Source organism: Cottoperca gobio, chromosome 1 (genome assembly GCF_900634415.1).
Source record: "Cottoperca gobio chromosome 1, fCotGob3.1, whole genome shotgun sequence".
In the NCBI taxonomy this organism is placed as follows: domain Eukaryota; kingdom Metazoa; phylum Chordata; class Actinopteri; order Perciformes; family Bovichtidae; genus Cottoperca; species Cottoperca gobio.
The window spans coordinates 17,510,062-17,532,229 of record NC_041355.1 but is presented as its reverse complement, the minus strand read 5'-3'; the positions used below and the strand labels follow the sequence as shown (position 1 = coordinate 17,532,229).

At 42.5% G+C, this 22,168-nt stretch overlaps 2 protein-coding genes across 2 annotated transcripts in view; both read left to right on the top strand.

Annotated features, from left to right (window-relative positions):
* The first annotated feature begins 2 nt into the window (after nucleotides 1-2).
* On the top strand, nucleotides 3-15,975 carry cc2d1a (coiled-coil and C2 domain containing 1A). The gene is given in 29 exon segments (XM_029430564.1): nucleotides 3-249; nucleotides 512-582; nucleotides 696-831; nucleotides 959-1,068; nucleotides 1,530-1,775; nucleotides 1,922-2,237; nucleotides 2,757-2,866; nucleotides 2,963-2,974; nucleotides 2,976-3,036; nucleotides 3,836-3,934; nucleotides 4,030-4,157; nucleotides 5,696-5,768; nucleotides 5,862-5,995; nucleotides 6,357-6,444; nucleotides 6,632-6,708; nucleotides 6,873-6,968; nucleotides 7,434-7,556; nucleotides 7,789-7,847; nucleotides 8,756-8,872; nucleotides 9,791-9,864; nucleotides 9,952-10,010; nucleotides 10,089-10,240; nucleotides 10,363-10,453; nucleotides 10,538-10,693; nucleotides 11,648-11,779; nucleotides 11,897-12,023; nucleotides 12,140-12,216; nucleotides 12,319-12,366; nucleotides 12,668-15,975. Coding segments are annotated over 28 exon segments (2,991 nt in total). The 5' UTR covers nucleotides 3-249; nucleotides 512-525; the 3' UTR covers nucleotides 12,701-15,975.
* Nucleotides 15,976-17,143: 1,168 nt separating this feature from the next.
* The window catches only part of mri1 (methylthioribose-1-phosphate isomerase 1), a 6,639-nt gene continuing 1,614 nt past the window's right edge, over nucleotides 17,144-22,168 (top strand). Inside the window, exons 1-5 of the mRNA XM_029430600.1 lie at nucleotides 17,144-17,669; nucleotides 18,562-18,785; nucleotides 20,705-20,874; nucleotides 21,016-21,192; nucleotides 21,278-21,502. Of these exons, the coding sequence (XP_029286460.1) occupies nucleotides 17,538-17,669; nucleotides 18,562-18,785; nucleotides 20,705-20,874; nucleotides 21,016-21,192; nucleotides 21,278-21,502 (928 nt within the window). The 5' untranslated portion in view covers nucleotides 17,144-17,537. The remainder of the gene's footprint in view (nucleotides 17,670-18,561; nucleotides 18,786-20,704; nucleotides 20,875-21,015; nucleotides 21,193-21,277; nucleotides 21,503-22,168) is intronic.

The window sequence follows — 22,168 nt, the reverse complement described above, 5'->3', positions numbered from 1 at the left end:
TTACGTCAGTAATGGGTGTGTTTCGTCTAGCCGTAAAGCTCTATGTGCGTTGCTATTGGAGACGGAATGTAGGAAGTAAATTCCACAGTTTACCGTTCTTGTTTTGACAGCTCAAGCTAAACGTTAAATTACACTTGCCTACTTTTAAATGTTCTGTCTTTTCTCCTATCGTTTCTGAGCAATTTTCGATTTAGACAACCGACCCGACTAGCTGCAAACATTAACATCACGGTCCGTGAAACTGAGCAGGTAAATAGCTTGCCTGTACCTTCATTAGCTATGTAAAAACGAATTGTATGTTGTGATAGCTGTTAGCTAACATGAGCACAGAAGCTAACTCGATACAAGACAATTGGGACAGTTTGAATTATTACAAGAAAGTGGCTGCGATTGAAGTGAGTGCCGACTGTACAGGTGCACTAGCAGTGGATACTGTCAGTTATGGAAATGTCCATCACCTTTTTCCTTCTTTCCATTGGCTCAACTAATGTAAACCCTCCTTAACTTTCAGGTAGTAACAGTCCCATGAGTCGCAGTCGAAACCCCCCTCCCCGGGGTCAAGGGGCAGCGCGAGCCAAACAGGTAACCCCCTTCATATCAGATAATGAGATTATCTACTGTTACTATGCCAACAACAGGTATGAGTCAGCAGCTCTCTCCCTGTCTTTCCTCCTGTCTGTCTCGTTGTGTCTCAGATGGGGCTGCTCCTTGACCTGTCCCCAGATGGAGGGGTGGATGATGGGGGCAATGATGAAGATCTGGAGGCAGAGCTGCTGAATCTGCTGGGAGGAGGTGGAGGGAGATCACAAGAAAAGAAAGGTGAAGGCAGAGGTGAGAGTCTTTGTCTTGATCTTATTTTTGACATCTACCAGTGTAAAGTAGAGTTTTCTCTTTTTGTACTAGTACTTAAATCTTTGTATGATTTAGTGCTGCTTGTGATGTGTTTGTGTACGCACAGCTCCTGTTCCCATGGCTGATATAGAGCGAATGGCAGCTCTTTGTATGAAAGACCTGGATGATGAGGACATGGGGGGTGACGATTTGGATGATGATGATGAAGATCTACTGGTAAAACACTCATAATGTTTTTGTCTCTTTCAGAACTGAACCAATAATTGGATTAATAGATTAGTTGACAGAAAATGAACTTTTTTCATCATAATTTAGTCCTTTTTCAAAGCAAAAATGCCAACCATTGGCTTGCCCAGCTTCTCCAATGTGCTGAATTTGCTGCTTTTCTTTGTCAATTATAATAGAAAACTGAATATCTTTGAGTTTTGGACAAAACAAGCAGTTTCCAGACATCATCTTGGGGTCTGATTTTGAATTGTGATGGACATATTAGTTCTAAAAACTTTAATAAACAATTAAATAGTGAACCGATTAACTGATGATAAAAATGAATTGTTAGTTGCATTCTGAATGCCTTTCATTCCACTTATAATATATTGGTGAAGATTAGCTGTTGATTTGCTTCACATATCTGGATTTCTTTTTAACTGTATGCATTCCTGTGTTTCCGTACATAGGCAGAACTGAATGAGGTTTTAGGGGATAATGAGGAACAAACTCCTGCTCCAACCCCTCCTGCCATAACGCCAACTGCTCCCAAAGTTAGCGTCACATCCCACCCTTCTTCTCCTGCTGCTCCCGGGGGTGCCACTGGGTTGGAGTCTTGCCTTTTGGAGCGCATTGAAATGTACAAGACAGCCGTTTCCAATGCCAAGGCTGCGGGGGAGACGAGCAAAGTTCGAAGATATGACCGTGGGTTAAAGGTAACATGGAAAAGAAAAAGAGAGAACATCTTAAACAACCTCAGTACAAAACAGTGTCTAAAAGTGTCCCTTGTATGTAAATCTTAATATTGTAAAATTACTTTATTATAATGTTAAAAACATATGTTCATGATTATTTTTTTTAGACACTGCAGTCCATGTTGACATCTGTCAGGAAAGGAAAGCCTGTCAATGAGGAGGAAATCCCTCCCCCAGTTGTTCTCGGTGGAAAGGCCAACATCTCAGCGGAGTCTGAACCGAACAAGGAACGAAAACTGCCAGAGCCCACGCTGACGCCCTCTCCTCCCACAAATCAGAAACCTCTGCGGGAGGCTGCGCCGACAGCTCCTAATGCGAAGCTGCTCCATCTGACCGTGCCCCAAAAGCCTGCTGCTGCCATCACCCCGGAAACACCTGCCATCTCCCCCCTGACCCCAGGACAGCCTAACGCACAGCACTCAGGTGAACAGACAGGATGACATTCAGAGTGCTCTGTGGACGCCTCTCCACCTTGATACGTCTTCTCTGTACTGTGTACTGGATGTATAAGAGTAAAGATGTGGTGATATTATAATAATAATAATAATATCAGAAATCAGAATTATTAATAATCATAACAAACTTTATTTGTAAAGCACTTTTCAAAGCCCAGTTACAAAACGCTTTACAGAACAAGATCAAATTGTATACACGGTCAGGATACAAACAACCAAAACATAAAATATAACATAGAACAGAATAATTAATAAAAATATAGAATAAAAACAGGTAAAGTAAAAATTATAAGATGATCACAGACAAAGTAACTCGCAAATATCCCTGTTACATGCCACTGTGATCCTCCTGAGCTTTTAAAGCAACAAGTATTTTTTGGTCTCTCTCTCTCTCTCTCTCTCTCTCTCTCTCTCTCTCTCTCTCTCTCTCTCTCTCTCTCTCTCTCATTTTGTCACAAACACACACGTATGCCTTCCCTCCATTCAGAGCTGAAACAGGCAGTGTTGTCCAGACAGAGGGAGTACAAGATTGCTGCCATACACGCCAAACAGAGAGGCGACATAGACCTGGCGAAACAGCACTACGTCACTGCCAGGGTAACTGAACCAATGTCAATGTTATCACATGAATAAATCTATTTGTTTGTGTGTAGAAACAGTCGATCCTAATACAGTTGACTTCCTTTTATGCAGAAACTGGACATAAGTGGTGGAGGCACTGGACAGAGACGAACCAGCAGACCTGAGCTCCCTACCTCCTCCTCCTGGTCAGTGTAACCACTTTAAAGGATACGTTCCCCTAAAGTTTTAGATTTTTGTTTCGATTGCTCACTCATCGTAGCCCGATTTCTTAACAGAATGTTTCTTTTCTGATTCCTTCATGGAGATCCCAAGGTATCAGTGCGTTATTGCACTATGCACTATTTGTTGCGCCCGCCAAGGCTATTGATACTGTTGAACACTGCATTTGACAAAAGTATTTTGTTGGTCAAACTGGCTTTTGTGCCCATTTCTTTGATAGAACACAGGCTTCTAATATCCATGTGTATGAACATGATGAGACCAAATACCTGTCTCTCTTTCCTTTTTCTTTTTGAGTGAATAAGAGTCTGAATACCATTCATTCAATATTTCAACATGTTGCATCATTTCTACAAGAAATCAAATGTAATGATTTAACCCCGTTTGAATTGCTCATCCACAAGTTCCATACACTCACATGTGCGTGTCATCACAGGTAATGTTGCATCCCATTCCCCAACTACACACACACATACTTTTGTTTTCCATTTTTGAATCCTAGGTGCTTCTACTACGCACTATCATTTTTGTTTATGAAGTACTTGCTTACTCTTGATACTGTCGGTAAACACTGAACTTGGGGAGACTGCCTTCCACAACTTTGCACCACATAAAATGATTTCTAATCATTATTTTTTGGATATCTGTGCTTTTGTGTAACCGGCTATGTTTTATTGTGTGCATTCTGCTTACCTGATTAAGTAAAGGTTAAGATTATAATAATAACCCATCCCCACCCCTCCACTGATGTGGCATCATCTGCAGGAGACGTCATAGCAGAGCACAGTGCTCCTCCTCCTCCTCAGTCGTCCTCTAAACCGGCTGCCCCTACTGCACCCGCGCCCCCCCAGGTGGCTAATGCCGGTAAGACCTTCAGTAGCCCTGATCCTTCAGATGATACAAATGATCCAGAAGAGTAAAGAATAAAGTGTGTGTGTGTGTCTGTGTGTCCTGCACAGATCTGCCTGCTCCTAGCAGTTTGGGTGAAGCCCTGCAGCAGAGGATGGACATATACAAGTCAGCAGCAGAGGGAGCCAAGAGCAAAGGAGATGATCGTAAGGCTCGCATGCACCAGCGCATTGTCAAGGTACACACCATGCACTTTCAAATATTGTTGAAACTATTTTCAAAGCCAAATCATATATTTTTTTCTCCCAAGAATAATGCGTACTTATAGCTGAAACTAAATCTAATATGGCATTTGATGTTCTCAAAGATACATCTTTCTGTGATGCACCTTGTGTTCCTGGCTCTGCGCTGCTGTTTGGTGTGTTTTTCTCATTCCCTGAATAACTGGTGTGTCACTCACTTTATTTTGACTGGATTGACTGTAACTACCACTGTTGCTTATTTTGCCTACCAGAATAACCTGCAATAAAGTCTTGTTGTCTGAGGATCGTGCAAAACATATGAAACCTTTAATTGAAGTAGACTTTGCTGAGTCGAAGGTAAAGAGATAAAAGAAGAACATGAAGGAAAGACAATAACTTGTTGTGTGGCATGTATATTGCTTTTGTAAGAGTGGAAGCACATCGATCACATTGATTTCCATGTGGAAGTTTAAGAAGTTTATTTATATGCAGAAAGTTACTTTGTGTTTTGAGTGGGACTGGAAAGTGGAGGTTGGGTGCTTGCAAATATAAGATAAGATGCTTTATTGTGATCGCATGTTCAACACAACAAAATTTGGTCAAACAATTCAATCCACTCGGCAGCATAAATAAAAATATAAAAAAAGGAAATCTATATATAAATAAAGATATTAGAGCTGCTATGATTAGTCGATTAATCGTGTGAATGGTGTTGGCAGAACTTTTTATACAGTAAACCCCACCCAAATCCCTAAAAAGTGTGTATACATATATTTAGGGCTTCTATCAATTAGTAGACTCATTGATGATTTGGTGGTTTTATTACATTTGGTTTGTTTTACTCTCTATGCCTTATTATTTGTTTAGTTGCTGGCTTTCACTTCATTCTCTTTGTGTTTTAATTGTGTTCTGTTTTTAATTAAAAGCACTGTGTAACTATGTTTGAAAAAATACATTTTCATACAAAAATGTCAGAAAATGCTGTTTTCAGCTTCTCTAATATGGAGAATTCCTGCTTTTCTCTGTTTTAAGTCTCATTAAACTGAGTGTCTTTGGGGTTTGACTGACAAAATAAGACATTTAAAGACACGTGTGACCTTGGACCTTGAGAAACTGGGATGGACATCTTTCACTATTTCTTTTTATAGACCAAATGATTAATCTAGAAAACAATCTGCAGATTAATCGATAATTAATATAATCAGTTGGTTACAGCCCTAAAGAAATATCATGTCATATACTGTACATACAAGGATTTAACATTGACAGTTATTTCACTTATTGCATCAGCAGTAGACGTTAGGTAATGCCCTTGGGGCTAGTTGTAATATGCTATATTTCTTTTAGATTTACAGCGCTGATCTTACAGTTCAAAACAAACTTTGTAAGTTTGAAAATAAAAAGAGAACCTGGATAATAACAATTAAGGAACACATTGACTATCACAGGGTAACAATACCAGTGTATGATAGTAAAAGAGTATCTGAGGGTGAACTTTGCTTTAATTATCAATCGTCTCCTCTTTTCTTAACAGCAATACCAGGATTCCATCAGAGCTCACAAAGCTGGGCGAACTGTCACCTTGTCTGATCTACCTGTGCCACCAGGTAACTTTCCTTAAGTGTGTTTCAGGATTGTGCCTCTAGGTTGTACTTTATAGTTACAGTAAGTCGTGTGTGTGTGTGTGTGTTGCTTTTTAGGCTGTCCACCACTTCAAGGCTCAGAGGGGGGTCAGCAGAACTTCATGGGTGTCCTGGAAACGGCTATGAAAATAGCTAATCAGGACGCAGATGCAGAAGATGAAGAAGAGGATGGACAAAGAGAGGCTGCCAAGGTAAAACTATGTAAATAAAGGCTACCATATGGTCAAGTTGTTATTGTGCAGCCAACAAATCTGAATCAGTTGCCTTTCAAACAAAGCTAGCAAGGTTTTATTGTTTGCCATGCTAGCTTCTGCCAAGTTATTGAATTATTACAGTTTTCTGTCCTCCTGCCTCTCACTTCAACTTCAGGCTTGTAATCGCAGTAAAGTATAATATGTTGGTTATTAACAGAACAGTGACTCTAAGTTTAGTTAAGTCTTTTCAGTTGAAATTGTTCAAGAAAAAGAAGCTTAATCATCTCACAAGTATCTCAGCTGTTGCACTTTAAGAGAAGAATACTGTGAGACCCTCGTATTGTCTCTTTGTCCGCAGCCTGCGACGCGTCCACCTGCCCAGAAAGCAAAGTCTCCGGCTCCTCAGCCCCCCGGAGGCTCCTCAGCTCTAAAACTGGGATCTAAAGGTGTGTGTGTGTGTGTGTGTGTGTGTGTGTGTGTGTGTGTGTGTGTGTGTGTGTGTGTGTGTGTGTGTGTGTGTGTGTGTGTGTGTGTGTGTGTGTGTGTGTGTGTGTGTGTGTGTGTGTGTGTGTGTGTGTGTGTGTGTGTGTGTGTGTGTGTGTTTCTCACCTCTTCTCTTAATTATCCTTGCAGCCCAGCACCAAGTGGATTTCCTGTTGCTAAGGCGACAGGCTTTTTTGCGTGCAGCGCTGCGCTCCAAACAGATGAAGGTAAACTGTGGACTTTTTTTCTTTGCTGTAGATAGATTCCCTGACATGTTTTTATTATTTCTAGATGTGTTTATCACAGCCGCCTGTTGTTTTATTGGCGTCTTGAACATCTGGTGTGTTGCTGTGCTTTGTTGACGCATCTGTTGCCATGTGACTGTTTGTAGGACATGACTGGAGCAGCGCAGCACCTCAGACATGCCAAGGGACTGGACCCCATGGTCACCGCTGCCAAGTCTGGCCTACCCGTTGATATCACCAAGGTCATAAATATATTCTTGCATGTAAATGAACGACATACGAGCACGTTTGTGTGTTTCGAACATGTTGTCACAGGAGCCACCAAAAGTGTGAGGTGTGTTCACACAGAATGGCACAGAAATAGAAGACCGGAAGCAGGGGGTGAAATCAAAACACCTTTGTTCTCACCTTCTGTGTATTTCTGACTGTACCTGTGTGAATTAATCTGCATATTTTCCATGCCATTCCACTATTCATATTTCATATAGTTGCCACTTCTCCCATATGACTTTCTTTCATTTTGCCTGACTTTTGTTTGTCGTCGTTGCTTCATATCACCCAGGTGTTTCTCTCTGGCTCGGCCCCACAGTGTAATTTCACCAAGAATATTAAGCTTGTGCCTCTGTTAGTTTGTGTTCCTGTCTGCCTGCAGAATATCGCACAAGCTTAGAAACTTCCAGTTCTAGTTTTCTGTGACTTCCTGACAGATTCCCAGCGCTCCAGTCAGCGAGGAGGACTACTCCCTGGCTCGCTCCCGCACCTCCCCTCTCTCCCCTCGCTCCAGTGAACAGTACCACGGCCTCATGGATCTTTTGCGGAAGCAGCACGAGGTCAGGACACGCCTCTACCTTCTTCTTTTTTATGTACATTTTATATGAAAGTGCACCTCCTAAATCTTGCTGTCTGTCAGTGACCAGCGTATACTGATGTTGATATCATGAAGATTGTTCATCACTTTTTTTAGTTGTGCAGCTTTTGAAATAACAATTGTTCTGTATCCTATTGTCTTTGGCTCTTGTTTTCATACCCACGCCTTCTTTTGTTCTTTATCTCGATCTACAGAAATGTTTGGGGTACTCTCAACAGCTCATACAAGTGGGCAATGTGGCTGAGGCTCTGAAGTAAGAGACATTCCTTAGTTGTGTTTTTGTATATGTACATTTTATTACACGTTATCTGCAGCCATGATGTTGCTAGAAGTTCAGTTAAATGCACGTGTAACTCAATTCACAATGCTATTTTTGGTTAAAATTTAAATGGAATAATACATTTATTACATTAATCATCAGATTGAATGAATCTTAGTTTAGTTTTTTGTATAATATACATTTTAATTCACACACTTAAAGTTTGTTTCTCATCACAAATCACAGGCAGCTACAAAAAACATCACATCAAATGCCGTCATAATGTACTGAATAGAGCCTAAAGTCTTAACGTGCTCATCAGACAAACATACACAACCTCAAATACCTTGTTTTACATTACAAGCAGAAAAACAAGCAATTTCTTACATTTGAGGAGCAAATGTTTGATACTTAGCAGCAAAGTGATTTACAGGATGAGTATTTTTCTCCTCTACTGATGGATTTATTGATTTTTTTTTAACTAAGCACTTCATCAAAGTTGTGGCGTCACTGTGGCAACACAGACGGTGCTGTTTGACTTTCATGTCACGCTGCATATTTTTCATGTTTTCCTCACAGATATTCTTCACAGATTTTCACATACATTTAACCGCCACACATAATGCATTCCTGAAGAGTCCTCATTCCTTCTTCTTTCTTCAGATATGCTTTGAAAATTATTCTCATTGCCAAGAAACACAAAATGTCTTTCCCACAGACCGGGCTCTTACATTTCTTACATTTCTTATGTGATCCAACATTTTAAAACTGCAGGAACACTACAGGATTTGTTTGGTGTACTATAACCGCTGTCTGCGTCCTGTGACGGTTCAAGCACCGGGCCATCCTGTAAGATTTCACATGAGCATTTGTTTGTAAGTACCATCTCTGTCTCTCACCAGGTTCGAGAAGCTAGTTGAGGAGTGTATGAAGTATATCGAGATACTGAAGAGTGCCCATGCCAAGGGCCAGCCAGTCCCCAAGTGCCGCACAGAGGAGAGGACCTTAAACACCGTCAAGTGAGTCAGCAACCAACTCGTAGATTATGGATAATAATTGATAATAATATAATCAGATTTTGTTATTTTTCTTTGAATGGTATGTCAACACGTTCTAGCCGTAGTGACTCTCGAGATGGCCATGCCGGTCGGTCGGTTAGCGTTAGTGCACCACTTTGATCTAGACTGAAATATCTCAACACCTATCAGATGGATTGCCATTACATTTTGTACAGATATTCATGACTTCCAGATGATGACTCAGAATCAGTTTGGTGATCCCCTGACCTTTCCATTCAGTAAATCAAAAAGAATTAGTCCAATACTTTGGTTGATGACTAAATAGCACTTTTTCCTTTTTCTTTTACATAAACCATTCTGACTACCATCCAACATAAATGTCTCGTAACAATGTTAATATCATTTTAAAACTGGGACAAGTGATTGCTGAGTTTTGAAGGTGCATTTACGTATGTTCAGTCCCATAATTCCTGTTTCCTTTTACTTGCATGTAATGATCAACTCTGGTTGCATAATCGTTTTTTATGACAGCAATTATTTCAACTTTTTTTTCTTTCAGCAATCCGTCCTTTCAGGGACTCATTAACATCCCTGAAGTAAATGAAAATAAAGCAGTCAGTACATCATTGGGTCATCATAGTGCCTATATCATTGTAATTTTAAGGAATTATTAACGTTGTGTTTTAGTAGAAGCTTTAAAACTGAACTGATTGGATTGGATTTTGAGACTTTCCCTGACTGAGCGGTAGATGAGTCAGACTCACGGCTCTGCTCCAGTATCATACTGAGCTCACAGCTCCGTGTATCTGGCAGTGACTCATTCAACAGTTTGGATTGTTTAGCTTTCTGTAATGTTTTGTTGTCTGCCACTCGTGATGCTGTTACTGAATGATCATAACTCTTGTTTTTGTTGTTTAGGATCCACTCCGGACTGACACCTAATGACCTGATACTGTTCATCATCAAAGGCATCAACCTCCCAGCTCCCTCAGGTACGGGAGGCAGGTCTGCCTCTTTGAATTAATCAGGCACTGATGTGTCAAATGTATGTTCATCTACACCTACCTCTCTGCCTGCAGGTGTCTCTCCTAACGATCTGGATGCAAGTGTGAAGTTTGAGTTTCCTTTTCCCAGTGCGGTAAGAATTGTTCTCACTCAGTGGATATTTCTCTCTGTATCTAGATGTGTTTTACTGCATTAATTTATGTGTGTGTAGGAGGAGGCTCAGAGGGACAAAACAGGCACAGTAAAGAGCACCAACAACCCAGAGTTTAAAGAGAACTTCAAACTTAACATCAACCGCGCCCAAAGAGGCTTCAAACGAGTCGTCCAGTCCAAAGGCGTCAAGTTTGAAATCGTCCACAAGGGGTAAAAACTACAACTGCTGTGGGGCAAATATAGGCAGAAGCGTCCCTCTTTGTCATGATTTGTGCTGTAAAATCCTGTCTGTGATGCTTTGCTCAGCTGTGTTCTTGTCTCTGTGTTTACAGAGGCCTGTTTAAGACAGACAGGGTCGTGGGCACTGCTCAGCTGAAGTTAGAGGCTCTTGAAAAGCACTCTGACATTAGAGAGATAATAGAGGTGAGTGTTCATAACCGCTAAACCCAAATGCATACGCGTATTATACACACCAGATCTACCTAACAGTGCGTATGTGTTTCCTAGGTGATGGATGGACGTAAAGCTACAGGTGGCAAGTTGGAGGTGAGGGTGAAGATCCGAGAGCCTTTATCAGGAGTGGATCTCCAGCCGGTCACAGAGAAATGGCTGGTTCTGGATCCTGTGTCCTCCCTTTCTCCTCCAGAGAGACAAAGGGAACGGGTGAGTCCCTGACCTGCATGTGTGTAGACTGTAGTGGGATTCCTCCAGAGGACACAGAAAGAACATGAAAAGCTCCCCACAAAGGCTCCAGCTAAAATTGGATAGTCATATGTGTCAGATCATCAAACGGCATTTAAAATCAGCGTCCTGCAATATTTTGTAGCCAGCGATCCGACAAGGATTGACTACGTATATAAAGCCTAACCTAGGATGAGGGCTGGAAATGAGCTTCAGCTTGACGCCATGTGTACATTATGTTGCATTGATCATCTGCATGTAACAATATTTATCTGTATGGAAGAGGACGATGGAAACGATGGAGACTTACATGCAGCATGTGACTTATTTGTCACTCAAGTTCAGACAGGCAAAAATATCTGACCTGTGTGGGCCGAGACTGTAACGTTCCTTAACTGAATACATGAAACAAAATGATATTTCCATCATGCTTTCTCCATACGCTTTGACTCGTCTCGTGCTCGTCTCGTGCTCGTCTCGTGCTTGCTCTTCTTCTGCAACGACTGAAGAATTGGTTCCAGCAGTTGTTTATCTCAATGGACCAGCTCCTAATATTGGCACAATGAGAGTACATGGAAACATACATTAATTTTCTTTTGCTGATACATATAATAAATTTGGTTAATGTTTGCGCTACATTTGGATGGAAACCTGACTTATGACAGCAGGCTTTTTGCCCCGCCTTCAAGCGTGGCAGTTTGTAACAGCTTTAAAGACGCTTTCGACCTGGTTGGAAGACACATCGTACAAACTAGTTTGTCTCCAGCATCTCCCGGCCTACAGTCAGGAGGAGAGCTGCTGCCCTCTGATTAATATGCTGTCATCCTGCAGCCCTCTTTGCAAGGCCTATACATGCAGGAGTAACACCATTGGAACAAGTATATATTGATAGTGTCAGTTCAGTGAAGCCTCAGTGTGTGTGTTTGTCTGAATCAGGCTCCATCTCCTCGGTCTAAACCCAGACATGAAGCGAGCAGCAGGAGCAGTCATCCCAACAACTCTCCTCCGCAGTACAAACTCCACAGCTTCAGCATCCTCAACTATGACAGGGAGCGGCAGGAGAGAAAGGTATTTGTGTGTGTTCATGTGTGTGTGGTCTAAGCCGGCCCGCAGCATCTTCTTCTCTAATGCTTGCAATGGCCCGAAGACGCGAAAGTCTCGCAAATCATTACGCCTGTCCCTCAGATTGCAGAGTACCGGAAGGTCGGACGGGATCCCCCATCTGACCTCGTCCATCAACACAAAGAGTTCACACACAGACTGCAGTGGCAGAAAGCCCAGCTGGAGCGAGGCTCTTCTACTCTACTGACAGGTAACCCCCACACACACAGAATACATGGTAGAATACATAGAGTATGTACTTTACTAATAAGTGTAAGTATACATCTCAATTTCTCAAATACCCACATTTCCCTTCGCCACGTGTAGAGTATGAAAATGTGCTGCGGCGCGCCGTCCAAGGGTACGCTGAGTCTGTGAAGAAATACTCCAACCAAGGCAACAGGGTGAGTACAGTGTGTGTGTGTGTGTGTGTGTCTGTGTGTCTGTCTGTCTGTCTGTGTGTGTCTGTCTGTGTTGTCTTATTGTGTTTCATTCTCTTTTTATAGGACGCTGCCAAGGATGCACTGGGCAGGTTGAAGTTGGTTGAGAATGAGGTAAGACTCTGTATATACTATACAGGTGTGGACTCGAGTCAAAAAATGTAATGACTTAAGACTCGACTTGAAAACAATTAGAAAATACTTCAACTCCACTTGAACTTTGACTTAAATACTTGATACCTCCCCTCAAGCCCAATTATTAAAAAGTATGTTATTTAAAAAATGTGCCACGAAGCAATTCATTTCCTGAATCAGCTAAAGTTGTGACTTGCAGAACAACGACTTGGTCCCACCTCATATAAACAAATGTTTCATCATCATTACAATGTGATTTACTCCTTTTCTCTCTGATCAGCTGGAATCGCTGAAAAGGAAACGCACGGGGTGAGAGGAGAGTCAGGGAGCGGACACTTGGCTGGAGAACTGTTATTTCATCCCATACTATACAAACACTACAGCGGGTACTTTAAGCACCTTTAGCATGATTCTATGCTGCTCATGTCCATGACAACCGCATGAACCAACCGACTAAATTGATCATATAACTTGTGCCACTTGAGGTTAGTCACTCGCCACAGTCATTAAAAACTAATCTGTAACTACAAAGGAACACAGACATTACAGCAAGCATTAAAGGAGTTGAACAGTGAGGGAAGCCGGTGTGTTTGCACTTAGACACTAGAACAAGCTGCTTTACAGAACTTACCTTTGCTCTGTTAATTGTTTAGTTTTTTTTTAATGCTCATCTTTCCTTTGAGAATTGTTGATGAAGAAATCTGTCAGAAGACTTTTTTACATTTGGCACCAGCTCCGAGAGTCTGTGTCGGTGTCCACAGATTACCTAAAAAGATGTGTGTGCGTGCTCTGAAGTGTGTTTAACCAACGGGCTGAGGTGTTTTTAACCCGTTTCCCATATTTTGTGTGTGTAATGAGCTTAATCTAATCTGTCTGCTCCAGTGTTCCCAGATTACAGTAATCTGCTCCGTTTGGAGTGGTGTGATATGGGAATAAAAAAACGGGGCTTCGGGGCGCCGCAGCCTACATCCCATAATGAGGGATTAGTGTTTGTGTCACCAAGGAGACGACTAGATCAGACGTAGAGTCGCCTTTGGGGCTGGGGAGGGGGGGGTGTTAGCAGCGTGCCATGAATGTGCTAGAAGCTTAGCTCTGCAAAAGGATTGCTTCTTCTTCTTCTTCTTCTTCATCAGCTGTTCCGTCTTTGTTGTCTCCTCCGTCTTCACTTTCTTCACACTAATTCCTTTGCGTATATTCAAAGATTAGTCAGTCATGAGTAATAGGTCGCTCCTCTTGGATTTTCTTCAAACTCTTAAACAATATTAAGCCCATTATGCCGTCGATTAGGAAATAATTAACAGCTGCTGCGTCAGCGTGCTGCTATTTTCCACAGATTTTTGGCATATGCAGTTTACAAAACCAGATTGTGTCCCACTGAGCTCTCCAGTGGCGGCACAGTGGATACTGAATAGTCTGCCCACAGGAAGACAACCCAATATGTGTCGGTAAGGCTGGGTAATTGCTCATTTCTATTTCTGTTGCCCCCTAGACATCCCTGTCATAGGCATCGTCGTCCCGTCATTACTCTCTTACTTTACACTTATGTGACCGTGAAGTCAAACGAATCCGGTAAAACTTCATGAGATGTGTGACAAATGCAGACGCCTGGGAAGTAATCATTTTTGCCACAACAACACTAGAGGTACAAAAACAGTAAAGTGACAAATGTGTCACATTACTGTCACGTATTCTCTGGACAGATGTTTCCTCCGTGTGTTTGACAACCTGCTAACCTGACAGCAGATTCTGTTGATTCCACGCTGATGTAGCAGACTTCAAATGAGCCTTACTGGATCTACTTATTTGACTCTTCAATGTGGATGATGTGTGTTAACTGCACTAATAGTCTTTTGCACACGTGACACAGCAGAGAATCATGTGTTTACTCTAATCCACCCACTGCCTCGCCCCATTAGCAAATAATCCTGGTTAAAGTTGACCTGATATGGTCGTCCATAGTCTGTTGATATTTATGTAACACCCCTTCCCCCACTTTAATCTATCAGGAAAAGATATGTTCTGACTCTTTGTGAATGCGATGTTATGGTGCTTTTGATCAGCTGGTATCAGATGTACAGGCCAGTGGGAGGAGAGATGAGTCCTTATAGTTTAATATGGGTTGGCTCTTAAAGGACTATAAGAGTGTGCGCGCAACTTTTAGCTCCTTAACTACAAGGCATGTACACTGACTATGTGTGTATGCAGCGCAGTTTCAGATTTGATGTATTTTCCCGACTGTTACAGGCAGCCATTACTTTCCATTTCTTTCAGTGCAGTACAAAAATCAGCCTTGCTTGCCAAACATTAGAACATTTGTGTGAACACATTTTATACAATGTGTAAATGTTGACATTGTAAGTGCATTATTTAGTGTTGCAGTTTAAATGCATATTTATGTGAAAAACTCACATTAATGGTGAAGATGAAGATAATGATTAAAAAAAAAACTGAAGGCAGACTTAATGGATTATGAAACACAAGCACATTTCAAGAGTCTACTTATTGTTTTTATACTGTATGGAAATCAATGGCTGTCTGAAACTGATTCATTATTTGGTCTATAAATTGCCAAAAAACAGTGAAAAGTGCTTCTTACTATTTTCTAAAACTCGAGGCTTTAATTGACTTGTTATGTCCGACGGGCATATTCAGTTTACTATCACATAACACAAAGAAGAGCAACATATAGTTAGAGTTTAGAGGCTGGATATAGGGAATGTTTTGGTTTGGAAAATGACTCAAACAATTAAATTATTGAATTGATTAATCCTCAAACAATTAACATTTCTTAAACACGGCAACATGTTTCGTTTAAAGCTGTAATTTAAACTGGTTTGCAGTAAATGAGCTAAAACATGCAAAACCACCGGTTTGATCCTGCAACAGAAAATGTTTTATTCTTGTAAAGTAAAGGTTGAATATGACCACGTGGCTCTGATATAAACCCGGGTTTTAACGCCGTTAAACGCCCGCACAGAAACCGCAACTGAGCAGCTATTTCTTTTACTCCAAAACCTTTAACCCCGTGTCACCTCAAACACACACACACACACACACACACACACACACACACACACTGCTGCCATCTCACCCCACTGCTCGAGTAACCTCATGGCCTCTGAGGTTGTCCCGTTGTCATGGCAACGAGCTCATCAGCATTCAGTGTGGTAGTTGGATGGTCAGGACCCGGGTAGAGGGACATTAAAGTTTGTCCTGCTGGTGACTCACACTCCTTTCTTGCATTTACAAGAGTCCTCACACACTCCTCCTTACTCTTTCTGTTTGTTAGTGTGGCTCTGTTTATATTTCTGTCCCGATCTGCTGCAGTGAATGTAATCATCTAGGCTTGGGGACAATACTATTCTTGAACCTATGACATCTTCAATCTGTTAAATCATGTAAGGGCAATCAATATAAATGTAATATTTGTATACAGTAAATATACAGCATAATATGCTCCGTCTCTATTTTTACGTGTAAGTCATGAAGAGGTGCAGCTGAAACGGGGAACGTATGAAGGCCTGATTGTTAAGGCTTTATTATCTTCTTTGTGAGGTCGGTGTTAACATGAATAAAATGGTGAATCAGCATTGTGTGCGTGTCTTCATTCAACTAAAAAGATCCTGATTCGATTTCTCCGCATTTCTAATTTCTGATCAACATTTTAGCCGAGACAATGTGCCCTTTTTATAAGTTTTTATCAGCTTGATACTTTTTGTGATTGTCAGAGAATGTATTAACATGTTTTTAGAAGTCTGCCACAGAAAACTAATGACTTCTGTTTGGGGGCTGTGGTCAAACTCAATGGGTTTTCATGGGATCTACATCTGTGATTGGTGTTGGCAGAACTTTTTATACCGCACCCAAATCCTCAAAGTGTGTACACATTTAGAGCTGCAACGATTAGTCGACTTATTGATTAGTCAATCGACAGAAAAAATGATTGCAAACTGTTTTTACAATCAATTAGTCGTTAAACTCATTTTTTATTCAAAAATAGCAAAATAAATGCTGTTTACAGCCTCAGATACAGATATTTCCTGCTTTTCTATATTCTATCATAACATATTAAAATAAATATCTTTAGGTTTTGGACTGACAAAACAAGACGCTTGAGAAACGGGGACAGACATGTTTCACTATTTTCTGGCATTTTATAGACCAAACGGTTAATTGATTAATACGCAGATGAATCGATAATGAAAATAATCATTAGTTGCAGCTCTATAAATGTCACAAGTCCTTAGTATGAACATCCAACAGAAACTCAAAGAGAAGCAGTTTTTGTTCATGTATATTCATTATAAAACCATGTTTAAAACATGAAATATTTACTTATTTGGTGTAATAACCCTTTATGGTAATTTCAGTATTTTTAAATATGCAAGCCTATTTTGTGGCACTTCTATTCTTCATAGTGGGTTTCAAAGCAATATCTATGAAAGGAGAAATATTGGTTGGTTTTGTAATAATGAATACTATGTATTTACACATAGCAGGGAGGTATGTGGGAGGAAGTGAAGCCAAAACACAAAAGGTTGAAAAAAACAAATGTAAGGCAAAAATATTTTTTTTCCAGACAATGCTTGCTGTTGTTGCGGGGAAGCTTGGGGCTTTGGTGTTATGCTAATAACGTGTTTGAATGTGAAATTTCCCCTGACAAAGGGGGAAAAGATGAGAGGGGGGGATGGTGCGCAGGAGGAACAGAAGAAGAGGGGAGTCTTTGGAAAAAATTTGACAACCCGCGAGACTTTGGTGGGCGTGGACACAGAGACGAGGGCTTCCTGCTCGGGTGAGCACGTGGTTCCGTGTCAGCTTCCCCTGCTTGTCTGTCAGTGTGAAGGTTTCCAGTCCTTCTCTCACTCCTCTCCCCATCCATCCTCCCGTGTCACACAGCAGACCTTCTCCTCTCTTTACTCCGTCCCACCCGCACCTCCTCCTCCTCCTCCTGCTGCTGCTGCTTCTTTGCGACGGCTCCCGGGACTACTGACATCCAGGCCGCGGTCACTTCAACGTGTATCCGCTCAGAGGGAGAGTGTGTGTGAGAAAGTGTGTGTGTGACAGAGTGTGTGTGTGTGTGAGTGAGTGCGTGTGCGCGCACCCGGTCCATCCGTAATATTTATCCCACTATCCCGCCTCGTTGTTCGGTCATGACGCTGGAAGCGATCCGCTACCGGTCCGGGTCTCTGCAGATCCTCAACCAGCTGCTGCTGCCACACCAGACCTCTTACGATGAGATCCGCACGGTGCAGGACGCTTACGAGGCCATCAAGTCCATGAAGGTACGGAGCGCCTTTCTTTCTTCCTTCCTTCCTTTCTCTCCTCCACCCCTCCTCACTCGGGGCTTTCTCTCCCACTTCCCATCCGACCTGCATGCCCGCTCGCTTGTGCATTTATCCCCGTCGTGCATGTGTTTTTTTGGTCGGGTCTTTTGTGCTCTCATCGCTGCACTCATGTGTTGCCAATATGCTCGTCGCCGTGCTCCCGCTGTCGGCCTATATTTTTGTTTTGGATGCACCTGCAGCACCCGCCATCTACAAGCCCCCCTCCATCTACAAGCCCCCCTCCATCTACAAGCCCCCCTCCACCATCCTTTTATATATGTAGTCTTAACATTATTATGTGCAAGCGCCACAAAGTAGACATCTGCACACAGCCACCCACCCATGAAACATGCCCCCCCCCCCCCCCCGCCTCCTCCTCTTTCTTTGGGAGAGATTGTTGAATTATTAATGACCTTTGCCAGGGTTTTTGTTCGCGATTGGGTCTTGCGCTGCACTCAGTGACACCTCCTGCTCATGTCTCCCTCTATAACTGAAGCCCCGACACAGAGAGGCGTTCAGATAGTTGCATGTTGTTCAAGTTCTGTAACAGCTGGGGACATTTTCAGATGCTCACTTATTAGAGCTGAGCAGATATTCACTCTTTTGTCTCCGTTTACAGACAGCAGCTACACGTGTGTGTGTGTGTGTGTGTGTGTGTGTGTGTGTGTGTGTGTGTGTCTCAGAGTAAAGGAATGTACCATAAGCAGAGCGAGTGATGTCATGATGACCGCTTTCGGCTCCGTGATCACCCTCCTGCAACTCTTTGGTCTAGATTAATAATCTCCATGAAAACTGAAACCAAAGATGAGGTCCACCATGTGATGCTGACTTCATCTTCCTCCTCCCTCAGGTGCGGGGCGCCCCGGCCATCGCCATCGTCGGCTGCCTCAGCCTGGCTGTGGAGTTGCGGGCGGGCGCCGGGGGTGATGACCCTGTGACCTTCATCAGGGAGTCGCTGTGTCACCTGACCTCAGCTCGGCCCACCGCCGTCAACATGGGTCGCGCCGCCCGCGAGCTGATGGAGTTTGCGGAGAACGAGAGCATGGAGAAGAACTCGGAGCAGCTCAGAGAAAGGTGGGAGATGATGAACTGCACATGTTCATTGTTTGTCATTTGGGGTCATTTTATGAATTGAAACTTTGATTTACTGGATAAGTTTACAGTTTACACTTGCAGACCCTTTCCTCAAGATACTTTAATGTAGGTGATGCGGGACAAAGTTCACACATTTCAAAGCTTAAGCGAAATCAAATTGGTATCTTCAAAAAGTTTGTTTTAACAACCTTATTCTCTTTTTTGGTACTATCCCCACATCGGAGCTCAGCAAGGAAACAAAAAGAGGACATTTTGCACTAAAAAGACTTTAACTATGGAGGCAGTCTCCCGTAGCCAGACTTATCTCCTCAGTGCTAGAGAAAGCTCTGGCTCCAACTATTATCATTTTGGTATAGGTAGGAAGAAAGAGCTGTGTCTTGTTTGTATTTCTTTAAACCAATCACAATTGTGTTCTACATCCGGTGAGTCGAACTACGATGGAGGATACCATAGTAGAGGATACTTGTTTGAAGGGACAGCCGGCATAGCTACATGCTAGCGTAGAAAAAGCAAAGCTGGTGTAAGGTTGGATCTTCTTCATAGAAGTATTGCAGACTCTCTTTGTAAACGAGGCTTTTGAAATTCTTTTAGATAAACTTAAAATGTAAAAATATTTACCTATCCTTTAATTGCAGATTAGTTTGGTAACCTTTTGTGTTTAACTAAATTGTCACAAACTGGGTCATTGGGGACCTACTGCTGAATCTTTCTATGGGTCCTACTAGTTGGTTAATAACTGCCCTGTTCAGAGCACACTTTAATGTCTCAGCTGCCCTACTTTTCCATATTATATTCTTTAATTCTGACCCAAATTCAGAAAGTTTTCTGGGCTTTTAATTCACTTTCCTGTGTGCACAACAGTCTAATTTAGCTTCAACCCTAAATTTAGTTAAAGGTACCCTATAGTGTTTATGATCACTAGTTTTTACATTTGGGCCCCTGTTTTGTTTGTTCTCACACACAAGGACCCACATGCAGGTGTGTGTGTGTGTGACGCGATACACAATCCTCTCAGTGGTTATACATTATACCACTGATGGCAGTTGTGCAGGGAAGGCCGTTACCAAGTAAAAATGGTTTTACCCAATGCTGGTTCCAAATAAACAAACAAAAAATGGCTTTGCAAGTGTTTTATGGAGAAGATAACAGATAGAAAAACATTTGTTTATCCCCAAAGATACACACAGGGAGTTGTAGTGAATGTAAACGGGACCTTTTATTTGTTTTCAAGAAAACTCCACAGGACACCCTTTAGGCAAATGGACAACACGTCAGCAAACAATGAGCTTAGTAGTTGCTTGCTCTGTCATATTAGTGAAACTTATATTGTGAATTAAAATTATCTAAACGTGTGCTCTTGTTGAAGCCAAGTGAGCTGCTATAATAGCACTTCCTCGTTCAACACCGGCTGCAGATGTCTTTTTGAAAAAGTTGTAAAAGTTATCCGATCACATAAAATGGGAAGATTGGGAAGTCCATGTATAATTTTGTCACTGTGAAAAAGAAACCTTTTAGTTATTTTTACAGTTTTAATTTGCACAACAGGACTGTAGTTTAAAGCTCTGCAAATGCAGGAAAGAAACATTTGGGCTGAAAGATGTACGGCTTTAATACATGTTGGTGGATAGTGGCTCATGTTGGGACAATTCACCGACTTTAGGGTAGAGCTGCACTGATCCAGTACGCCGGATCGATATCCGCTCAAATACTGACCTCATTAAGCCGGCCGGGTATTGACCAGATATGACCAATCCACATTTAATACAGTTTCTTTGTCAATGTCATTATAAAAGCCAGTGTTTCTGATCTCAGTTACAGTCGCATAACAATGATTCAAATAAGCTCACATTTTTAAATTTGGGAGCTAAATTCCCACCTCTTGTGGCCCCTTCCTGCAGCGTAATCGCCTGGATCGAAGACATGCTGGAGCGTGACGTCAACGACAACAAGAAGATCGGTAACTATGGCGCCCAGCACATCCTGTCGGGCGTTCCGAGGGACTCTGTGACGATCCTCACACACTGCAACACCGGCTCGCTGGCCACAGCTGGATACGGGACCGCACTCGGTGAGACTGGAGCCGTGTGTGTGTGTGTGTGTGTGTGTGTGTGTGTGTGTGTGTGTGTGTGTGTGTGTGTGTGTGTGGAGTGAGAAAAGAGGATGAAATATTAATGGCACTGTAACAGTAATAATGTGTGTTTGTGTGTAGGTGTGGTGCGAAGCCTCCACACGCTGGGCAGGCTGAAGCGTGTGTACTGCACGGAGACGAGGCCGTACAACCAGGGATCCAGACTGACGGCGTACGAGGCGGTCGCGGAGGGAATCCCTGCGACACTTATTACAGACAGCATGGCAGCCCTCACCATGAGAGAAATGAACATCACAGGTGTGTGTTTCTCTTTGACCTTTTTTATTCCAACGTTCCTCTTTCCTTAGCGCTAACGTTCCCTCCATCGTGTTCCTCCTCTCAGCTGTGGTGGTGGGTGCAGACAGGGTGGTTGCCAACGGTGACACGGCCAACAAGGTGGGCACGTACCAGCTGGCCATCGCCGCAAAGCACCATGGGATTCCCTTTTATGTGGCTGCACCCAGCACGTCATGCGACTTGAGCCTGGAGAGCGGCAGGGACATCATCATCGAAGTGCGTCCCCCCGAGGAACTCACTAGTATAAACGGAATACCCATTGCTGCCCCAGGTAAGAAGTGTGGGTTTTTGTACAAGGGGAAGAAGTCACAGATGTTGTTTTTCAGTTAGTATAACAGAGTTTAGTAGAGGACTGAGAGTGATGGTAAGACATTCAGGCTTGGGGAGATGAGCGTGGCCCAGTTCCAATGTCCGCCCTAAGCCCTAAGCACTGAACCGTCACAGACTTTAATTGACGTCACTTGCGGTGTAAGTGCTGCAGTTATAAAGAGGGTGCATGCTGTATGAGGACGGGGGACAGAGGCATGTTTGTGGCAAGTGTTGGGCTACGATTTCACAAAGGTTTTGCTCGTATACTTGTTTGTTTGAATGTTTTGGGGTTTTTTCTGAACTTTTTGATGCCCTTTTGTATATTACAATGTGACAGTACAGAGATGACTGGAAATGAGGGGTGAGAATGATGCACAGCAAAGGTTCCAGGCTAGATTCAAACCAGAGTTTTTGCAGTTTATGGTCAGCGCCTTAAACCCAGAGGCCATCAGGGCGCTAAATTGAGTCATTTGATCTCTAATTACGTTGCCAGAGCAGAGAGGTGCTCGGTGACATCACAGTAATTAAAGCGCACATTTAATGAGCACACTGGCCCCCAGAGAGGAGGATGTGTGCTCGTACATTAAGTTTCCCTCTCTTTAACTTTCCTCTCACTCCCTTATCTGGC